Source organism: Moschus berezovskii, chromosome 24 (genome assembly GCF_049115385.1).
Source record: "Moschus berezovskii isolate FMDL1 chromosome 24, NW_MosBer_1.0, whole genome shotgun sequence".
NCBI classification, from domain to species: Eukaryota; Metazoa; Chordata; class Mammalia; order Artiodactyla; family Moschidae; genus Moschus; species Moschus berezovskii.
The window spans coordinates 54,404,258-54,427,698 of NC_142483.1; the positions used below are offsets into that span (position 1 = coordinate 54,404,258).

The 23,441-nt window shown below is 48.1% G+C and overlaps 1 protein-coding gene across 1 annotated transcript in view; it reads right to left on the reverse strand.

Moving 5' to 3' along the window:
- TRIM71 (tripartite motif containing 71) overlaps nucleotides 1-23,105 on the reverse strand; it is a 60,779-nt gene extending 37,674 nt beyond the window's left edge. The window contains exon 1 of the mRNA XM_055413381.2: nucleotides 22,227-23,105. Coding sequence (XP_055269356.1) covers nucleotides 22,227-23,105 — 879 coding nt within the window. The remainder of the gene's footprint in view (nucleotides 1-22,226) is intronic.
- Between the last annotated feature and the right edge of the window lie 336 nt (nucleotides 23,106-23,441).

Below are 23,441 nucleotides of genomic sequence, written 5' to 3' on the forward strand. Positions count from 1 at the left end.
AGTTACTGCTATATCTTAAAATGCTGACGAATGATAAAAAAGGGAACTGGGTGGGGAGGGATCCTCTGAAGTGCACTAATCTCTCAGCCCTTCTCATCTCTCCTTGCTCCACCCTGTCCAACCTGCCAGGATTCCCCAGCTGTCCCCACCCAGCCCCACCTGGCTACAGCACCCAGGGGGCCCAAGCTCTGTCACAATCTCTCCAGCCCAAGTCACCACCCCAGTAATCCTACAAGGCTTCCCACTCCACCTCCCAATTACAGAAAACCAAAGGCACCTTGATCAAAAAAACCACGTATTCAAGCACCTAACTTCCTAAAGATTCAGAGGGGCCTGGCCCCTGCCCTGGGAGAGGGTCATTTATGACCATTACGGCCAGAGTAAGGCAGGCTCCTAGAGGCCCATAAAACTCCCAGGGAAGGAAGTGGGGATTAACCACTTCCTCCCACTCAAGAAGGGGTTTCAAGCTCCACCAAACTGCAGAAGAGAAGGGCTCCCTGGGTGGGGGAAAAGGGGGACGGGGGTCCAACGATATTACAGCTGGCCCATGGCCTCTTCCAGGGGACCTGACTCACCCTGGCGTCTTTCAGGATGCTTTGATTCTTACAGGTGGGTGTTTTTCAGGTCCTGTTGCCCCCGGAGGTTCGTGGGGACACTCTACCAAGTCTCCTTGCCCCTCGTACAGGAGGATCATGTGTTTATCTGACGAGTGCTATGCTGGTACAATGGCTTGCTTCTTCTACATACTCATCAGCCCGATTTATTGGATTGAAACGGTTTTCCTGGGCAGTTTACAACCCCCTCATCTTTCACTCAGTTTTTATTGAAACTGATTTCAGTAACTTTTACACAGATCTAAGGAGAGCAGCTTACAAAGAACAGCCAGTAGCATACATGGAAACCAAGTTTGAGCCAACTCATTAGAAAAGGCCCTGATGCTGGAAAAGATTGAAAGCAGGAAGAGAAGGGGACAACAGAGGATGAGATGGCTGGATAGTATCAACATCTCAATGGACATGAGTTTGAACAAGCTTCAGGAGATGGTGGAAGACTGGGAAGCCTGGAGTGCTGCAGTCCATGGGGTCTCAAACAGTCAGACATGACTGAGCAACTGGACAACAACAAACCAAGTTGGCTAAGGAGAAGCAAGTCAGCAAACCTCCCACATTGAAACCAGGAGTTTGGCTCTGAGCTTCCTGGCAGTCAGAGCAAAACGGGCAATACGCCACAATTATGTCACTGTCAAACCATCCGCTTGAATGGACCAAGAGTTCTCCTGGCAGCAGATTGAGACACAGTAGTAAACCTGGAAGCCCCCTTCTCAGCACTCCCAAACACAAACTCGCTCCTGCAAGCTGCTCGCTGGGCTTCTCTTCCCTGAGGTACAGAAATTCCTGCTGAAATCCTGAAGAGACCATCTTTCTTTCTCTTGCTAGAGAAAAGCAGATACAAGTGCCCAGAAACCCTATGGTATGTGGAATGAGCTTCCCCTAAAATCCTCTTGTAGAAATCCCAAAGTTGCTCTTCCTAAACTACTGCCCAAACGCTTCAGACAGGAGTGTACCTCCCCACACCCCATGATGACTGGGGTCTTTGGCAGCAACGGACCAGGAGTGTGGTCGAGAGCTAAGCTTTCTCCCACCTGAGCTGGCATTTGGTTTCCAAGCGGAGCCTCCATCTCTCCCCCACCATTTTCAGCAAGGATCCCCGGTGGCTGGGGTAGGGGTGAGGAGGTCAGAAGGCTGTTCTAGGAATTCTGTCCTGTGACTAACTGCTGTCACCTATGAGCACTCTTCACCAGAAGAGTAGCAGCCCCCAACCTTTTTAGGCACCAGGGACCCGTACTGGTTTTGTGGAAGAAATTTTTTTTCCAAAAACCAGGGGTGCGGCAGGAATGGTTTCGGGATGATTCAAGCGCAGCCCATTTATCATGCACTTTACTTCTATTATTATTACATCAGCTCCATCTCAGAACATCAGGCATTAGCTCCCAGAGGTTGAGGACTGTAGGACCCAAGGCAGGGTGGGGGAGGGGTGGGGCCTGCCAGGGGGCTGGGTGGTGGGGGAGCCTTTCACTGGATTTCAGCCCCTGCAGTAGCTTTAAGGAGTGTCCAGAGAACAGTCATACAAACTACAGCACAGCCCAGTTAAATTTTAATTTCCAACAGACAACGATGTTTGGCGCAAATGTGTCCCAAATTAAAAAATTGCTTACTATTTACAAACTAGGCGTCGGGCGGGGGGTGCTAGAGCTTGTAATCTTGGTCAGGAGGCTTCCTGGTGATTTGTGGGGGGGGTCCCAGCTGGGTGAGGTGACTCTGAGAAGGGGAGCCTGGAATTTTGAGGTTACTCATTAGCACAGCAACCAGGGTTTTTTTTAGTTTTGTTTTTAATGGGCAGAGGGGCATTTTCGTGTGACGGTGGTAAGCACTAAAACGGGTCCACTTAATCCAGTCCAGGGGTGACTGCCACATCACCCCCCAACAACCCTCCCCGCCGACCCGACCCAGGAGCAGAGCGCCCAGGCTTCAATGGTGCTGGCCACTCAGGCCAGGGCATCCACATTCCAGGAGGCCGCCATTCCCGCCCTCAGGAGGAACAAAGGGCCTGGGGAGGAACTCCTGCTGCCCCAAGCATGGGGGTGGGGTGGTATCCAAACAAAACTGGGCAGAAAAAAGCGCCCCCAGCCAGAGGCCTGGGGAAGAAGCCCACTCCCGTCCATGCCCCAGACACGGACAGGAAGGCACAAGGAAGAACTCCAGCTCAGACACTAAAATCCAACCTTCCCAACACGGAATGCAGTTTGGGGGGGCGGGGTCCCTAGCTGTGATGGAGTAAAGTTCAAGAGAGAAAACTCTCTAAAGGAAGCAAACCAAAAGCTCCAAATGTAATCATTAACTTTATCCTGAGGGTCTTCTTTGTATTCTCACCAGGGGCTGGCTTTTACAGTAACCCTATGCAAACATTTCACTGTCCTTCAAAACCAGAGGGTGGGATTCGTGGGCTGGTTTTTTAAAACGACAGCTCCTGTATCACCACAGATGATGCCAGACAGGTTCCACTCAGGGATCCCCAACACCAAGGACATTTGGAAGGAGGGGTGCAGCTGGGGTGGGGTCTAGGGAGATTAGCCCAGGCTCTGGCCTGTGTGCTGGGGCACCCACTTCTGGGGACCACAGTGGACAGAACCTGCAGACAGCTTGAGGGGAGATGAGAGACTCCAGGGCCTCAGTGAAGATGGGACAGGCTGACACAACTGCAGGGTTCCCGTTTTGAGGGCAGAGGTGGTTCCAAGCAAGCATGACTCCATACGAAAGTCCCCTTTCAGCAGCCCCAGCCACAGGTTTTCAAGGGGGCCCAACCGCTCCCTGGAGCCTGTTTGAATTAACTCCGCAAACACTGGTTGAACATTTGCTGTTTTGCAGATAACGTTCTAATCGCCACAGGGTACCAGCAAAGTGCTTCCCAGTTTTGCAGACACCCTCAAAGGCTCCCAGGCCTTTCTTCCTGGAGGTCAGGGCTGGTCCTCGCCCTCTACCTGGGTGGGTGCCACCTCACTTCTCAGCCCTCTCCCCTTGCAAGAAAAAAAAAAAAAAAATTCTCTTTCACGCCTTGTATCCGGTTCTCACAGTATCCAACCCTGATTCTGTCCCAGCTTCGGCTCAGCAAAATACTACTTCCTTTGCAGGCAGACCAAGGTTTCACTGGGGGCGGACGCCAAACCTCAGGAAAGAGGAAAAGGACAGAAACCAACTCTGGGGGTTAAAGACCCCTCCCCTGCAACAACACTCAATGATCAACTTACTACAGAAGCTCCTCGCGTCTGCACAGGCGAAGCGGCCTGAAACCAGTGGAAGGTGGCAGTCAATGACACTGCCACAGCCGGTTTGGGGCAGGGAACTGCCCCCAGCCCAAGTGCAGTCAGCGTCCTCTGTGACAACTCAAGACTTTTCCAAGAAGCTCAAAACCAAAATTTTCTGAAAAGGGAGTCTTCAGGAATGGAAGTTACCAACTGATCACCCCAATTGACTTGGCAGGTCTGGAAAGCTATGAACTTTCTCAGAAATGTTTGGGACCTCATGGGCCTAGATTCAATGATAAGAACCCTCTAAAGCAGTGGTCCCCAACCTTTTTGGAACCAGGGACCAGTTTCGTGGGAGACAATTCTTCCATGGATGGGGTGGGAGTGGTTTGGGATGATCCAAGGGCATTACATTTATTGTGCACTTTATTTCTTATTGTTACATCAGCTTCATCTCACACCGTCAGGCACTAGATCCCGGAGGTTGGGGACCCCTGCTCTAAAGGGCACACAGGACTCCAACACTGTGCTGGGAGGACTTCATCTCCTCTACTACATTACCCTTTCCTGAACCCTGGAACATTTTTTTTTTTTTAACATGTGAGCATGTAACATCTCATCAACAACAATTTAATGCTTTTACATGTACATGGCTCACCAGAATACCCCAAATCCCCAGTTGTTCTAGTTCCCTGTATGGTGATGTAAGTCCGGGTCCCCAGAAGGCAAACTCCGTTCTAGTCCTTTGTGTCTTCAAACACCCGGAGAGGGCAGACACATGGCCGGTGTTCAATGAGAAGTGTGCTGATTGAACGGAATTTACTTCCACATTTTCCAAGCAATCCTTGAGGAATTTGCCTCCCAGCAGGCAACTGCTTGCTGGAAAACAATGTTCCCTGACTATTTGCATTGTGGCCCTGAAATGGCAAATGTTTAAGACAGGAAAAAAAGAGAGAATCTGGGCCTTTGCAGAGGATAAAATGCCTCTCAAGGGTCAAGATTTTAGGGTGTTTTACAGCTCCTCCCCACCTCAGCAATAAACCAGGACATCAGACCTGGCAACATTTCCATCAGTCTAATTCACATCCAAAGGCCTGTGTCCCACTCAAGTCTCCATAAACCCTCCCAGGACCAGAGCAGCAGGCCAAATTCTCCAGACACGAGCTCTGAAAGACTACTGCGGCAAGCAAACTTTCTAAGGTGGTAGAAATGTTTCATCATGATCGTGGTGGTGGCACCACAGATGTATAAATTTACCAAAATCTGTGCTTACAATGTGTGTGTTTGGGACTTCCCTGGTGGTCCAGTGTGGCTAAGACTCCACAGTCCCAAAGCAGAGGACCAACATTCGATCCCTGGTCAGGGGAACTAGGTCCCCCAACTCAGAAATTTGCATGCTGCAACTAAAAATCCCTCATACTGCAACTAAGACCTGGCGAAGTCAAATAAATAATAAATCAATGCTTTAAAATGGGTGTATTTGATTATCCCTACACTACACCTCAACAAAGATGATGACGAATGGCTACTAGATTTCAAAGACAAAGCAAGATGTAGAACTACAGGTGTATTGCAAATGATACTTTCCAAGCAACTTTATTAACCTCAGAGTGTGCCCGATTAAAGATTAAATGATAAACACAGTCATAAAGATAATAGTGTAAAAGCACGGGAAAGGAGACCAATGACAGAATCCAGCCTGTTACCAGGAGTCACATTTGGGGAGTGGAATTAGCAAGTTGTGTATTTTTAGCTGCTGAGCACTTGCCTGGATTAAAATGACTACTTGCTTGTCTTCCAGTTAAAAAACCCAATGAAGATTAAAAACTCAGGGAAGAAAAGGCAGATCTGCAAGACCCTGCCCAATAACTGGCACGTAGTAGACAACAGAACAACATGTGTTTAAACACTGACTGATGGGCTATCCCTGGCGGTCCAGTGGTGAAGAATCTGCCTGCCAACGCTGGGGACACAGGTTGTATCCCTGGTCAGGGAAGATCCACATACCACAAGGCAACTAACTAAGCCCATGCACCACAGCTACTGAGCCCGTGCTTTACAGCAAGAGAAGCCCGGGTGCAGCAACGAAAACCTAGTGCAGCTAAAACTAAATTTTTAAAAACATAATAACAAACAAAAACCCACTGACTGATGTCTAATGGGCCTACACCAAATCAAGCATTACCATTTACCTGTTGTCTATTTCCTTAATAGCCACCGAACACCAAAGAGATTTTTAAGAGATCACCGGTATATGACCACGAAGCATGAACATTCAATATACATACATTAAACTGCAACCCAGTTGGCATTCACTGGGCAAAGGTCTTAATACTCCCTTCTCTTCACCCCCAGTGGACAGCTATATTCACAACTGTTTCCCAGAAGTTTCCCAGAAATTTAAGGGTTCCGAGAAAAGGGGGGAATGACACCATTCACTCACAGTCAGGACCTCAGGCTCATCGTTCGTTCTAGATAAAATTAGATCCCACCTCCTAAGATACACTAAGAAAATATTCTAAGATATGATTAAAGACACAGTATGTAGAGACCATGAAAGACGATCGTCAGTAACACTGAAATTTAAAATGTATTCCAAGTTAAATTAAACTGAGGCGAGCCAAGGACTCTGAAAAATCTGCTGGAAGAAAGAGCAGTATTTATCCAAAATGCCTACGAATTTTTTTTTTTTTTAAATCCAGGAGAGAGGCCCAGGAACCAAGGCAATTTGGGGAGGGAATCCAAATGGTCAATAAACAAAAAGACGCCCACCCCACAGCAATCACAGAAACGCAAAGTCCGTCAACGGGACGAGCCATTTTTCTCCCATTAGACTGATGGCAACAGGGCCGGATTGGGTGGGAGGAAATGTGGCTGGCAGGAAGGCAAATTAACATTTCAAATGTGCCTTGCTAGTATCTGAGTAAGTCCCTGGCTGGGGGGCTCTTCCCTCCAGAAGTCACAGGGACACAATTGCAATGGCCAATGCAGAGAAAAATCCCACATAAAGGAACAGCTAAATAAATTCCACAGCACGAACACCAAGCCTGGAGCAGTAATGACTAGCGAAGTAGTCCAGGAAAATGCCTACATTAAGACTGTATTTCTATACTCCGTGTGTGTATGTATGTGAATAGCTGTAAAGGTTTGGTAGAAAACACACCCAAATTACACACTTTGGGAAGAAATAGGTCTGGGGGTATACTTAAAAAAAATTTCTTACAAATCATCCTAACAAAGATATTTATGTGTTACTTGCATAATTAAATAAGGATTCAAGTTAAGTGAGCCAAATTAAGTATTCCTGGGAGGGAACACAAAGTAGCTCCGAGAAAACTCTCAGGTTTTCATTCACCCAGCAACTACAAGCTGAGCATGCTGAAGGAAGGAAGGAAAGGTCAAATAAATAACAGTCACAGACATATACATATTCAGAAAAATCACCACCCAGAATGACAAGTGCTGGGAAGTCTTAAGCACAACTCAGGTAAGGAAAAACCAAAACAAAATTCAGTTAAGGGAAAAAAAAACAAAGTCAGTTAAGAAAGAAAGGAAGAAAACTTCTCAACGTTGTTAAAAGAATACAAATTTAAAACAAACCTGTCACCTCTTCCCCCTTTCATGGACCCTATCAAATGTTTGCAAATGTTGAATGGTTTTTATTAAGCACTCACTCATCCGGGTTCCTGAGTTAACTGTGGCAAACCTGTGTGCCTTTAGCCCCAAGATGGGGTGAGACCTTCCCACGGTGAGTGGCAACGTGTACAAGTGCCAACTGAAAGTCAAGGAACCAAAATGAGAAGAGCTTGGCGGGCAGGACAGAGATACCCCCAGTTATTTTTTTAGACTCCTGTTTCCTTAACCTGTTGGAACCTCAGAATCCTGTGGGCTTCCCCCCACACAACACCCAAGCCTCACCAAGTTATACAAGCCAACATCGGGGCTTGTATTGTATTGAGTTGGAAACGCAATCCTTTCTCCCAAACTAAGGCCAAATATCCCCTCCTCAGCCTCATCGTTCCATCTTACACGTTTCTTAGATTTTATTCCCATATATTTATCTGCTGCTTTTCACGACTTTTTCTTCCTTTGGTGGAGGAAGAAGAGAACTGATTTGCATCCCAACAGGCAATCCATTGAAAAAAACCTTTAAAATGAGTTCTGGGGGGCTAGAACAAATAGACACTGATGAACATAACATTCTGCGCTTGGTTCTGCAGGAGACCCCATACAACCAACGCAGGGGGAGAAGACACGCGTATGAATGCTGGAAAAAGTCAATGTGAACACCATCCCTCCTTTTATGAGGGAAAAATGTTGACTTTCTAAATTCTAAACAAGCTGCATTTTCAGTCTGAGATGTCCAGATACAGAGTACCGTTCTTCGCATGTTTCTGTATGTTACTAACATTTCAATGCAATTAACAACTTCACCTCAGTTCTTAGATCTCAAGGCACATCTGTCTTTTCACTGTACAGCATACTTAAGGGTGAACAACAAGATTAGAGATAGCAGCTGCTGTGAACCTCAAATGTTGCCTACAAAGAACTGCTATCTCAGGCTCGGAAAGGATTTTGCTATAACTTGCTCTTAACTTGGTTTCTATTCACCACCATAAATATCAACAACCTAGATATGAAACGCCCCCTTTCCCCTATTAATCTTCCATTTAAAATGGAGACACTTTTCCATCTATACTCCATGGAGGTGATTCTTTCCAAGATTCCCCTACAAGCTCCAGATATGTGGGATGGTCCATCACTGATCAGAGTTATATTTTTTATTTTTTACGTGCACCCATGTGGCTTTTAAAAAAATCTGGTTAAACTGGTAAAAACAAATTTTCCTCTTTGTATGTGCCTCCTGAAAGCTCTGATAAAGTTAATAATGAAATGGAAATAAAAACCAAAGAGAATTGTTCTGAAAAGTTATTAATAAAGGGCAGAGAAAAAAAAAATCAACAAAGGGCGAGGCTAATGGGGGGCAGACAGGCGCTTCCCCTGTCCCCCTGCAGCAGTCTTCAAAGCAGCTCCTGCACTTTGAATTTCTGTCTTCACTTATATTATTTTTTTTAAATCTTTTATAAAAAAAAGATTTACAGTATCATGTTAGTGTCAGGTGTACGGCAAAAGGAATCAGTTTCATATATACGTGAAAATATATATTCCTTCCTTTTCAGATTCTTTTCCCTTATCAGTTCAGTTCAGTTCAGTCGCTCAGTCATGACCGACTCTTTGCGACCCCATGAATCACAGCACGCCAGGCCTCCCCGTCTCACCAACTCCCGGAGTTCACGCAAACTCATAGGTTAATACAAAATCCTGAGTACAGTTCCCCGTGATCTACAGTGGGCCCTGTTGTTCATGTAAATTTATATGTAGTGTACCCTGCACTATTTCATCAGGAAATAACCGATCTGATCCTCAAACAGAAAAGACCACCCTAAGCAGACAAATGCAACCGTTAGCATCCTATACAGTGATGCGGGAACAAGAGTCTCAGTGCCACTCAACTTTGCGGACAAATGTTCCAGGATGAAAATGGGGGCTCTAGCTGGTGACAGTGAGCACCAAGACTCAACACAGCACTGCTTCTATTTCAGGCATTAACACAGTCACCATCGCTGAAAACAGGAAACACTAGTGCCCTTCAGCTGGGGAATGTGAAAACTATGGTACATTCATACAGTGGAAAATTACTCAGCAAGAAACAGGGAGGAACGACTGACACCCGCCGCCTGCGAGGGCTTGTGAAGGTAGCCTGGCAAGTGGAAAAGGCCCAGATTCGAGGCTCCAACACTCTCAGAGTCCATTTTGTGACCTTCTGGAGAAGACCAGACCCGAGGACTGGAGAACAGGTTGGAGGCTGCCTGAGGCTCTGAGACGGGTATTGTGGGGTGATGAGGTGCTCTTTAGAGCGTGGTGTGATGGCACTCTCTGCCCTTGTCAAAAGGTGCAGAAGTGTACGCTAAAAAAAAAAAAGATCAATTTTACAATGTGTATGTTTACCTCAATACGCAAAAACAAATGCCAAAAGCACAAAGAAGAAATCACTGAACTTAGTCAGAAGTGAGGTTTCCCCTCTCAGCCTCGGGCTCTGCAGCTGAAACTGCCCCCTCAACTGTAGGACAAAGCCTGGGGGGCAGGTCATACCAAAGGCGGAGGAGAGGAAGGGGAAGCAGGGATCCGAGCTCCTTCCTGCAAGGCCCAGGCTCCTCCCCTCCGTGAGGTCAGAGCCCTGATGGGCTGGAAGGGTCTAGAGTGCAGTCAGGGAGGTTCCCACAGCAGTCCCGGTGCACCAGCGCTGCTGGCCGGGAGCACTGCCTTTGGGAAGAAGGGCGAACTCCCCAGTCCCAAGCTGGCTGGATAAACAAGCTCCATGAAGAAAAGGTATTCAAGGTTGTTCTGCTCACTGCTCTGTCCCCAGGGCCTCCTACTTTACACCAAAGCTGAGTTCATAGGCATACAGGTCTGCTTACACAGAAATTTCCTGCACTGATTTCATTTTTACTTAAAACTGTGTAATTTATACAAACAAGTACGGAGGACACAGGGCTTCCCAGGTGGCTCAGTGGTAAAGAATCTGCCTCCAATGCAAGAGCCACAGGAGATGTGGGTTCAACCCCTGGGACAGGAAGATCCTCTGGAGAAGGAAACAGGGCTACAGCCCTTTGGGTCGAAAAAGAGTCGGACACGACGGAACGCCTGACCACACACACACACACGGGAGGTCACATACAGGTCTGGGAACAACAGAGGCAGTGTCCCCCCATAAGTAAGCACTGGGCATGGGCTGCCGGAGCCGAGTGCTGCCTGCTGGCAAGTAAACAGCAAGCTGGGTTAGTAAGAGTGTGAACGCACCGACGGACTGGGCACTGCTAACTCTGGCTTCGTTCTAGTCTCCCTTAGCTCAGAGTCTCCCCCGTGTTTTCATGAAATTTCCAGATGGAATCAAGCACAAAGTGGGAGCCCATCTTCCACGCAGTGCTGCTTACTGAGCTCTTACTGCCTCTTAGCTTAAACCCACCCCCCCGAGTGGGCCACACCTCTGCTTTGCCAGCTGCATCCCTGTGACTCTGACACAGGGAACTTGAGGGGGAGAAAGGTTTTGCTCTATGAGTTCTGCTTCCTGGGTGGGTGCTTCCTTTAACAGACTTCTCTAACCCAGCTTCATGAATCGTTCCAGTGGCAGCACCCGATTCCAGGTTCTAACACTGACCTGACCCACAGAAGTATTAACAACTCCAACTTTTTCCTCCCAACCCAAGGAGGGGAGCTGCTTCCCACAGCTCCCAACCCATATCTCCCAACCCAAGGAGGGGAGCTGCTTCCCACAGCTGTTACCCGCCAGCCAGGCGTGCAAGTAGTGTCTCTCCTTGCATTGCAATTTCCCAGCTAAAAATTCACGAAGAACTCAAGTAACAGTCAATAATGCTTTACACTAAATTACCTGTTAAAGTAACCAAACGTGGTTCGAGCTCCAGACTGATAAGCTATTTCCTCTGCATATCAATAGCCACCCTCCTAAAAAGGGTAAAAAAGGGAATTGCCTGGCAGTCCAGTGGTTAGGACTCGGTTAGGACTACAGCTATTGAGTCTGATTCCTGGTCAGGGAAGGGAGATCATGCAAGGTGTGCAGATGGCAGGAGGGAAAAAAAAAAAAGGAATGGACTCCTAAAACTACCGTAATTTCACTCCTGGATAGGTATCTGGAAAAATTAAAAACTTCAAAAAGATACCTGCACCCAATGTTCATAGCAGCACTATTTACCATAGCTAAGACAAGAAAGCAACCGAAGTGTCCATCGACAAATGATGCGATAAAAGATATATTATATATATATACACTGCTCAGCCACAAAAAGAATGAAACTGTGCCACTTGCAGCAATGTAAAGGGACCCAGAGAATATAATATGCTTAGTGAAAAAAGTCAGACAAAAAGTATGACATCACTTATTTGTGGAATCTAAAAAATAAAACACATGAAACAGCAAAACAGAAACACACAGACATAGAAAACACACTAGTGGTTGCCAGTGGGGAGGGGCAAGATAGGGGCATGGGGTTAAGAACAAAGTACCGTGCATACAACGGACAAGCAACAAGGACGTATTGTACAGCAGAGGAAATCATGCTCGTTGTTTAGTAATAACGTTTAGCAGAGTATAATCTATCAAAATACTGACTCACTACGCTGTACACTGAAACTAACACACTACGGTAAATCAACTATGCTTCAGGTTTATGAGATGCGGAGGGGGAGCCTAACACCTTTCTCAGGGATGCTGAAAGGCAAAATCAGATGAAAGATCGCGATCACACTCTAAAGTCAAGCCAATGCAGGCTGCTAGAAGCCAAAACCACTCCTGCCTTCTTTCCACCTTCTACCTAAATCCCATCATTCTCCAAGATTCCTGTCTTTCAGCCCAAACTCACCTCCCTATCAGAACCTGTTCAGATGCCATGAGAGCCAGCTTTAACACTTTGATTTCCTCTAGTAATGTAAATAAGACCACATATAAAGAAGCCACACAGAAAGCCAAGAATCCCCCTGCCCCATTCAAACAACGTTCTTCCAGTTCCATCCTCCCAGCGAGACTAACCAGAGGCTTGGCACAGAGCACAATTCTAAGCAGCAGACATGCAAGTGTTTTGATGACAAATATTAACACATCAAGTCCTCTGTCAGCAATAAGGAACTGCCCGAATTGTTTCATGGTATCAAATATCATTTGGCCATCAACCAGAAAATATTTTTTAAGAAAGATAAGCAGCTTATTTAATTTCACGAAGAAGGAATTTTACCCGTTTGACTGCACCTTGCAGGAAAAGTTGAAGCCAAATTTTTTCCACGATACTGAAAACATTTTTTCTAGCTCCTTCAAAGCATCTTCATGTAAATCATAACTTCCCTCCAAAAACAGTTCTCGAAAACCACTTCAACCATTTCCATCTGAAAGGTCAGAAATCAAGGATAAGTGACTTGTCCAAGGTCTCACAGTTACTTCAGGGTGACACTGGGCTGTGAGCCTAGGTCTTCTTACCAAGAAGCTACAAGCATCTTCCCATTCTGTGGCTTGAAGAAGAAGTCTCCTTTGTTTCTGGTAACAAAATAAAGACAGCACCACCGTTTTCCATCACCACTGGGAACCAGCAATCCAAAAAACATCTTTCTCGATTTGGCCCTTAAGGCCACCAATATCAACCAAGGCAGATCTGGCGTAAGAGCCCCAAACCCACTAGTGTTCGAATATTTGCTCTGACGTGCTGGGGCCACAGGGTGAGCCTGTGTTAGAGGTGGTGGCAGAGGAAGCATCCTTCTCACTTTGGTACTGAGAGATCTCCTATGAGACTTATGCATCATTTCAAGAGATTAAACTCAAGGCCTCTTCCTTGCTAAATTACTGTTCTGACAACACATTAACCATGGCAGGAGAGGTAGTCACAGTGACGACGATCACACTCGCTTTTGCCAAGTTTTACCTGTGCGTGCATTCTCAGTCACAAAGTCGTGTTCGACTCTTTGTGATCCCATGGACTGTAGTCCACCAGGCTCCTCTGTTCATGGAATTCTCCAGGCAAGAACACTGGAGTGGGTTGCCCTTTCCTTCTCCAGGGGATCTTTCTAACTCAGGGATTGAACCCGTGTTTCCTGCACTGGCAGGTGGCATCTTTACCACTGAGCCTGGGAAGCCTCCAGCTGTAAATTACTTGTATGTCACTTAATTTTCTCCTTAATAACTTAAAAAAAAAAAAAAAAAGACCAAAACCAAAATAAAACACAAGAAGCTAAAGATTCAAACAATAAATTTAGCATTAAATTTCAGACTTTTAAGGACCAGTTTCAAAAATATAATTCTAGACTTCCCTGGCTAAGACTGCACTCCCAATGCGGAGTCCAGGTTCCATCCCCGGCCAGGGAACTAAGTAACACATGCTGCAACTAAGAGTTCCTATGCCGCTACTAAGACGCAGTGCAGCCAAATAAACACATAAATATTTTAAGACATAATAATGATATATTTGCCAAATTATTGTACATAAATTAGCAGAGCGAAGAGTGCTGGAAGTCACTTCACCACCCCAGCCTGTCTCCCCATTTGTAAAGTAGCAGTTTTTCTATGATTTAAGCCTTTCTTGTGATAACTGCAGTTTCCTCTTCGGGAACACCTAAACACACAACTGACAACACCGTGAAATTAAAGCTTATAAAATATTCCAGTCTCTGAAATCAAACTGTTCCCTTGAGCAAGTTGATCTGTTTCCTTGAAATGTCAAGGTCCTCCAGAAGACCAAGACTTTAAAGATTAATGAATCTCAACACATCATATAAAATGTAAACACAAACACTGGCCTTCCACCAAAAAAAAAAAAAAGCCACAGGCATTGATGTAGCCTCTAAACACACTTGTACCCATCTTTCCACTGGGCTCAGGGAGCCCTGTAACCCAAAGATGGTCTAGACCAGAAGTTAAAGTTGAGGGCCAGTTTTTCTAGAGTGAAATAAAGTTTATGCATGTTTCTCCAGTTCACCCTGCATCACCTGAAAGAATCACTGCATCTTTCCAACTAGACCAGAGTAAACTGACAGAAGCCACAGTTTCCAACATCGACAAATAGTTTTCTTCTACAGCATCTTCTTTGGAGGCCAAAGGATGGGGTGAGGAGTCTGCTTCAAAACTCAACAGCTTATTAATTACAAACATCAAGGTCCTATTGTATAGCACAGGGAACCATTATTCAGTATCCTATGATAAACCATAATGGAAAACAAATACTAAAAAAAAGAAGAATGTATATATGTATAACTGAATTACTTTGCTACATAACAAAATTAATAATATTATAAATGAACTACACATTAAAAAAATGTTTACAGGGACTTCCCTGGTGGTCCAGTGGTTACGAATCTGCCTTAGCAAGGCAGGTGAAGCAGATTACATCCCTGGTTGGGGAACTAAGATCCCACATGCCAGGGAGCAACTAAATCCGCATGCCTGCTAAGACCCAACACAAACAAGTAAATAAATAAATAATTTTTAAAATATTTACAATTGCCTTCTCGTGTGCTATCAGTTCAGTTCAGTCGCTCAGTCGTGTCCGACTCTCCGCGACCCCATGAATCACAGCATGCCAGGCCTCCCTGTCCATCACCAATTCCCGGAGTTCACTCAAACTCATGTCCACAGAGTCGGTGATGCCATCCAGCCATCTCATCCTCGGTCGTCCCCTTCTCCTCCCGCCCCCAACCCTTCCCAGCATCAGAGTCTTTTCCAGTGAGTCAACTAGTGTGCTATAAGACACTTTAAATATATTAACTGGAATGCTTACAACACTGCAGTGTTACAGATGAGAATACTAAGACAGCACAAGAATCTCAAAACCACACTAAGAGTGCTTAAGTAATACTAAACCTAAAGAAACATCACAAAAACATTTTCCCCACTTCTACCAAAATCTCCTCTACTATATCCACTTCTCTGCTCAGCACTTACGCAGTACAAGCCTAGAGATGATCCTCAGAAAAAGATCTTGCTCTGACACTTGTCGGAAGGAGAGGGAGAGAACACAGACCAAAATCTTCAATGTGGTCTGCCCAAACACACCGTAATCATGACTGCTGATGCCAGCTCTTCACCGTTCTGGGTGTTTAAACACCTGTGCTGAAGATGTCCTATCAGATCCACGTGTAGCAAAATCTCCATGTCCAGACTTTTTCTTAGAAGAACATCTTTAGAATTATGTCAGTTGGTCAAAGACATGAAAGAAGTTTGCAAAAGCCATTGTCTCTTCAAGAAAAGAAACACACACACATCTTCAACTGCAAACAGTTAAGGTTAGATGGAAGGAAATGGCTGACTGAACTTTTCAGGAGTAACAACTAAAGGATGCAGTTGCTGACCTTTGACAGAGGCTCAGGGGTTCCAAAACCAACTCAGGGACCCTCAAAATTCACAGGGTGTGGGAGCCAGGAAGGGAGTCCCTCGTCTACACAACTGAGCTGATCCACTTCGTTGTCTTGTTACACTGCTCTGCTTCATGCAAGTCCCATTCATGTCCGCAGAATGTGCAATTAGCACAAGTTTGTCAGATAAACAATCACAGTCAAGAATTAAGCCCCAGCAGGCCAGGGGTTAAGGCTCCCGCACTTCCACCGCAGGGAGCGTGGGTTTGATACCTGGCTGGGGAACTAAGATACCGCATGCTGCCTGGTGTAGCCAAAAAAATTTTAAATAAATGATGCCCTTAATTCATGATCAGGCCTCCTCTTCCCAATATTTACAACTTCAACTTGCGGTCTGTATATTACTGAAAGCAGTATCACTAAAGAATACCACTTCCTTCTGTAAAGCAATTATCCTTCAATAAAAAATTAATTAATTAAAAAAAAAACACTTCCTTAGGGCAACTGTGTGGAAAATTGTTTTTGAACAAATTACTAATTTCTCATGTCTACTGATCCTTAAACTGGGATCATTATACAGATGTATTAAAAATAGGTCTCACTTGTTAGGAACTGACGCTCAGGTAAGAAAAATCTACATGAAAGAGAACAGAACAAAACATTGGTCTGATAGCTTCAGATTAAACCGGAATCTCCCCCAAATTTCAGCTGGGTTTGAGTGGGAGATGAAACCCAGGAGTTAGGGGTCTTCCCCTGTTTCATTCCACCCTACATTCAAAGCCAACTGCAAGCAAACTATCTAAAACACGAAGGAAGCAGAAGATGCCCTCTGAGGAGGCAAAGAATTACACTGGAATAGGGTTTAAGCCAGTTTCAGATGTAAATTGCCTACACTCAACCCCCACACCCCTCCCAATTTTTCTGTTAACAAGTCAGAGCCTTGTCAATCAAAACAGTCAATCTGGTTTCAGTCAACTAGGTTTGTGGGTACAGACAAAACCTCAAAGGGAGAAGAATAATTTAGTACTGAAGAAGCGGGAGGTCGCATCAACTGAAGAGGAAAGATGGCTCAGACTTCCTCCTCCAAGTCACAAAACTTGAAAGCTCAAGGGAAGGCAGAACAGAGTGGGCTGCGAGGGTGGCATCTTGCTCCCTTTGGGCGACTATAATTCTTCAGCAGTACCTTTTCGCTCCCTTCCAAAATAACCGAGGTGACACAGCCAGCCTCAGTGAATCAAGCCCTGAACTCTTTGTTAGTGTTATGGGGAAAGGCAGGAGGAAACCGCCTGCGTGGTAGAATTCTTCTCAATCTTTCGTTCAAGTGTCATGAAGAATGACATCGAAATGGTCCTTTATTCCCTAAGAATGAATACATCCGAAATAAACCTTGCCCTGTGAGAGGAACTGGTGAGAATAAGCAACCCATGTGACTTCAGTAAGCACCAAAGGAAATAAAACTTGGAGGGGGTTAAATGTGAGAGCTATATAGAATTATCAAGTTAAAAATTCTTCATAAGCAGAAAAAGTTTATAAACCCTTTCTTCTGGCAAACTACTTCAACAACAAAAGAATTTTAACCACTTCACCTCATTTATGGCTTCCTCCAAAGCTAACTCCCTTTCTACATATGCAGTTGTTTGTTTTTTTTTTTAATGAAAACATAAAAAGCAAAATAGTTGTGCTCAAAATTTTACATGTGCAGAGAAATTAGGAAACTCTACATTTTAATGTTGGTTTTAGTGCCCTGAAATCTGAAAAGGACTCCCTGGAATTAGCATTTATAAGTAGCTAAAATGGGAAGGAAAAGCTGGGATGGAAAAAGGCAATTTTACTCAGTCTTTAAACACTTTCAGACTGCTTCAGTCCTACAACTATTTAACTTGTAAACACTGAATCATAAAGAATGTATAGTGCTATCAAATGAACTCAAAGTACCCGTTTTCTTCCTAAAATATTTTGTTTGCAAAATATATATTCCTAGCATTGGAAATAAGGATCCTGTAGACCAAAACCAAGTCTATGCAACTCCCAAACGAGTGTTTACTCCTTAGCAAGAAAAACTGGTCGTTAAGTCTCCAGAGACAGCGCTTATTCCACAACAGCCTCAGAATCACCAGCATCCTTTCTGACTCTCGGCTGCGCCTGTGAGGCAACCTCACCAGCACAGCTTGCCAAACGAGCCACTTGCCTGGGAGCCATGTTGGTGAAACTCATCTCTGTGCATTTTATGAAAGAACAGGCACATTCCTCCAATCACATGTGAGTTTTTTTTTTAAAGTTCACAGTGTAGAGATTATATTCAAAATTAACATATTGAGAGAAGTCAATAGTGAACATTTCTCTCCCGGATATTTTCCTCAAGCATTTTCGTAATTCAACAGATTTCAATCTACAAATGTCCACCTGCTGAACTGGATTCAAAGCAGGAACCTTGCAACTATTTCCAAGGTATGGAAGGTCTGATTTTCCGGTGAACAGGTGAGATGCGTGTGCTAAGCAGACATACATCTACCAAGTCCTATTGAACCGGTTGAGGATGCGGAGCAGAAAAAACTAGAATGCACATTTGTACTCATTTTTTACTCTCATCCTTAAACAAAAAAACCTCTTACTATAAATTTTACAATTTACAAGGCACACACATATAACTTTAAAACACAAAGGGATGCATGCCTGAGAAAACTTAGCCTCTGCAAAAACAGAATAAAATATATTGATGCCAATTCGGGAAAAGTCCCCATTCACAGGAACTGATTCAAAATAAGATACAAGGGTACATTCCACAGTCAATTATTTTAGGCAGCAAACCTTCCTCCAGGTTGTTTGGGGCTGATTTTTGGAGAGTGGTTTCCTCAATATCTGGGGTCAACATTTAGGGTCATATTGAATTGGAATTCTAGAGCTTATCTTCCAGGGAGTTTGTCACACACACACAGAAATAAACTGCATCAGTTCCTTCATCCCACTTTCCATCCAGGAGACTCAGGAAAATCCACCCCCACTCCCACCTTCCTAACTGGGAACCAACATTGCCATCTTCGGGGTCTACAAAGAAACCCTCAGCTCAAGATGGCAACTAGGTCACCCCTGCCCTACTCCCAAGTGACAGGGCCTTTCCGGGGACCGGAACCGGCTCAGACCCCACTTCTGCCATTTACAGAGCGCTGCTGCCCAGCCCTGAACACACACACACACACACCCTTTCTGCTCCCAGTGTCGCCTCCGAGGCAGCCAACGAAGGGCTTGCTTCCCACGTGCAAGCAACACAACATTAAAGGACACCTCGTGACGACGGGAGCCGCGCGCTCCGGTGCGATCAGCGCCCCAGCTCTCCCCGCAGATGCGTGCCGACCCCGTCTCGGCCCCGCCGCGTCCGGCTGGCGGAGACCGGCTCCGCGCTGAGACCGGCTCCGGGCTGGTCGAGCAGCCTCTGCCCGCCGCTCCCGGGCCCCGCGGGGGGCGCGCGGCCAGCGGTCCCGGGGCGCCGACCACCCACCCCCGCTCCGTTCCCAGCCAGGCCGCCCGCCAGCAGGCCTTTTGGACTGACCACCACCGAGGCGAAAAACCCAAATTCTCGGTTTTTACCTGGACCAAATACAGAGGAGGAGGAAGCAACCTTCATTCCGTCGGAAAACCCAGCTCCTTTCTTTTAGGTTTTCCGGCTAATGTTTTAAACCAACGCTCAGAGAACCATCTTGTCACGCTGGCGGGGATGCTTAAGGAACGCAGTCTGGGGGAAGAGACCCGACCGGCTAACCTCCTAGATGCCAACTGCTGGAGGTACTCTCCCTAAAATTAAAGGGGAAGAGCCAGGCATGGGGGACTCCCTGACCAAGGTCGGGTGGCATCAGTCACCATAAGACAAGGGCACGCTGAATTATTTCATGGAGCCTGTTAACATCAGAGCAACTCAGAAGAGCAGCACATTTCAAAAATCGAAGCAGGCTGTACCCATTGAAAAACACACGGATTTAGGCATTCTTTTCATCACTATCAGAGGACAAGGCGGTCATCTCCCCTAGTCACCTCACGCTCTTTTCCCAATCGGAAAAAGGATTTTCTAAAGGCACATCATTCCTAAACTATTAAGGATCACTCCCTTGGAAGGAGAGAAAGAACTTAGGCCAGGGCTGGGACCCCCTGGGTGAACCAGGTGCTTTTCCTCTGAACATCTGACTTTCCCATTCACAGCCCCGGTCTGTCCTTTTAAACTTAAATTCGGTAACATTCCAAACATAGAAAAGATAAAAAAGGTCTAAAAATTAATTTCCAAGTTTTCTTCTTTAAATTAAAACCAACAGGGAGGCAGGGGGAGTAGAGTTTTGCTCAAAACTGAGAAATTTTAGTGTTCTTAAAGGATAGTTGGTCTAACAGTGTAGTATTCTCAATACCTCTGCCAAACAAACTTCACCAGAACTGCACATGTTTAAAAATCGAAATGTTCAGGGCATCCAGGTACCTCCCAGGGTGAGGGGAACACCGCTCACTTCACACACTCCCATACCATTTGAATGGTTTTATAATTTGAAAAGTATATAAACCTTTTACAAGTCTGGCAACACTGAGCATGTACTGTTTTAACCCAAATAAAACGTATACGGATCTTTAACTGGGAATATAAATAAAACCTGACATTTAAACTCAACTGCTGAGAGGGAGGGTTCCATCTACGCCCCTGCCAGGAGGGAAACTGGGGCGGATTCGAGGCGCCCTCTCCCGCCTCCTCCCCCTTGACACTAAACTTCCCAGTGAGTTGGTTCCCTCTTTCCATCCCCGGGATTGAGATTCAGATCTCTTTTACCGCAATCCATTTTTTGAAAGAATCTGCTAGAAACATTCAGCTCTGAATGTGGGAAAAACTTTCAGAAGAGTCCATTCAAAGCTTTAAAAAAGGAAAGCAAAGAAAAACGGCCCGCCTAGGCTTCATACCTAGAAAGAAACTTTGAAAATGAGGCGTCCACAACAAGTAGATTAGAATTTCAACTTTTTTCCAATAGGAGAAGCCGGCTTAAGGCCAGCAGGCAATAGCTCCGCCCTCCTCCCCAAATAACAGGTTAGAAGTGGAAAAGGCTGCGCGGGGCAAGCCTAAGCCGCGCTCGCAGCCAGCACGCCCACCCCACCTCGCAGGCGGCGACTCCCACGAGGACTCCTGTTCCCCTGCAAGGCGAGGCTCTACCATCACGTCTCCCCGAGGGGCTATAGGTAGATCGCATCAAGGCACCGACCCTCTCAGCAGAGGCTGAGCCTCAAAACGTTCGGCCCCTTCCACTCATGGGCTCCAATAGCTTTAAGGTGGCACACGAGGTGAAAAGAAAGGTTTATTTAACCAACAGCCAAGAGCCAAGTGAGCCCAAAGGCTGCCCTTCAGCCCTCGGGCTCTGCGTGCCGGGTTCGAGCCGCGTGCAGCCGGGGTCGGCCTGTTCTCCAGGGGCAGTCGAGCCTCAGGTTAAACGGGGTGGGGACACCTCCCAACCTGGGAAACCGGTTCTCGGAGAGACAGAGGCCGGGGCCGGCGGGGGCGGCCCGAGGACTTCCAGCTGGGTGAGGGCAACCAGCAAGGTCCCCCCGCCCCCATCCCGCAGCTCCGGGCGCAGCGGCGGGCCCACGAGGCTCAAGTCCACACAAGGGAGGTTCAGGGGCCAGAACGCGCTTTTTCTCCACGTTGCGGAAACGGAACCTCGGGAGCTGGAGGCTGAAGACCCGAGGCCCTCACAGATCCGCAGCTGGCCGCTTATCCCACACAAGGAGGTATCCCAACTACAAGTACAGTCCGCCCTCCTGATCGCGCACGTGGAAAACCAGGGCATTCCGGGCACGTGTACCCCACACTCACCCACTCGACCCCCTAACTCCTGGCCAATGCCTTACTCAAAAGCAACATCGATAAACTTTAAACAAAACTAAAGTGGGGGAAAAACCTAAACGGGAGCCCTCAGTATGCTGGGAGTCCTCTAGCGTACCCCCACAAGCCCACATCTACGCACAGACACACACGCCTCCATTCCGTGTCTCACTTAAAACAATAGCCTGCCCGTTTTGTCAAACAGAAACGAGGAAACCAAAGTCTCTAAAGAGGCGCGCATCTCCAACCTCGGGAGCTGTCTGGGGGAGCAGAGTAGGGACCCTCGGCCACGGAGGCCAGGTCTACACAGGCATACACATCTGTGTCACCCCAGCTCCTGCCTATAACTGGAGACAGCGGTTGCCACGTTTGGCCAGCCAGAAAATCAGATATGGAAGTGGGGGGAGGAGGAGTTCGCGCTCTGGGACCCTCTGCGGCCCGCACACCGAAGCCGGCTCTTCTCCGCACACACAGGGTCGTCGGTTCAATGGCAGCGACTGCCACGTAGTCAAAAAAGAAAACCGGACAAATCCGGAAGGGGGAGAGGATTCCCTCCCTCAGTCGGGGACCTGCCCGGAGACCCCTGCGAGCACCCGCGCAGCTCCGCCCGGTCCCAGGCCCGCTGCCCACGCCGCCGGGCCGCAGTCCCCCCGCGGGAGCGGTCCCCGCACTCACCTCGTCGTCGTGGTGCTGGCAGAAGCCGAGGCGCTCCGGGAAGACGGAGAGGAGGGAGAAGGGAGCGCCTGGGAAGGGCGGCCCGAGCCCGAGCTGTTGCGCCGCGGCGGCTGCGGCGGCGGGGCCGGGCGGGCCGCGCTCGATGTAGTGGTCCTTGGTGAGGCGCACGCGCTGGTGCGCGCGGACGCAGTTGTCGCACAGGTGCTCCTGGCAGTCGAGGCACCGCGACGAGGCCGCGTTGCCCTCGTCGCAGGAGCTGCAGCCGTGGGGCCGGCGCAGCAGCAGCGCCGACGGGGAGCCTGCGGGGCCGCCCGGCGCCGAGCGGGACGGCGCGGGAGGCGGCGGCGCGGGCGGGAGCGGCGGCGGCGGCGCCGAGGCGGCCGCGCGCGGATGCGCGTGGTGCGCGTGGTGCCGGTGGTTGCTGCCGTGGCCACCAGCGCCCGCCGCGGCGCCGGCCCGCCCGTTCTTCGGCGGCGGCTCGTCGGCCGTGGCCACCACGGCGTCGAGCAGGTTGCTGAGCAGGAAGGCGGACGAGGGCAGCGCGTCCATGCCCGCAGCCTCGGCCAGAACGACCTTCTGGTCGCACACGGGGCAGCGCAGTTTGAGAGGCTCTCCCTGCGCGCTGCCGCCGCCGCCGCCGCCGCCCGCCGCCGGCAGCCGGTGCGCCTCGAGGCACGGGCGGCAGAAGGCGTGCAGGCAGGGCAGGACGTGCAGGCGGCGCGCCGCGGCCCCGGGGCCCCCGCCGCCGCCCCCCGACGACGTGGACGTCTGCGAGGATGACGACGACGCCGACGAGTTGGAGGAGAGCGGCGCCGGCGAGCCGCACATCTCCTTGCACAGCAGGCAGATCTGGAAGTCGGTCTCGGGGAACGAAGCCATTTGCAACCAGGCCCGGAGGAGGGAGGAGACCAGAGAGGAAGAGGAGGAGGAGAGCGCCGACGAGGTGGGTGGGGGAGCCGCCGACTCACTCAGAAAAAAGGCATCGATTAGGCCTACGCACGGGAGCCGGCACCAGAGCGGCGCGGCCGGCTCGGCCTCGCCGCGCCCGGCCCGCACGCTGCCACCCGCGACGCAGCGGGCATTAAATGTCCCTTTCCAGAGGCGACAAGGATTCCTCCCGGAGGAGGACGCGGGAGCCGCGCGCCTTCCGAGGCGGGAGCGCCGGAACAAGTCCCGACACGCGAGGGGCGAGCGGGGGCAGGGAGGTCAGAGGAC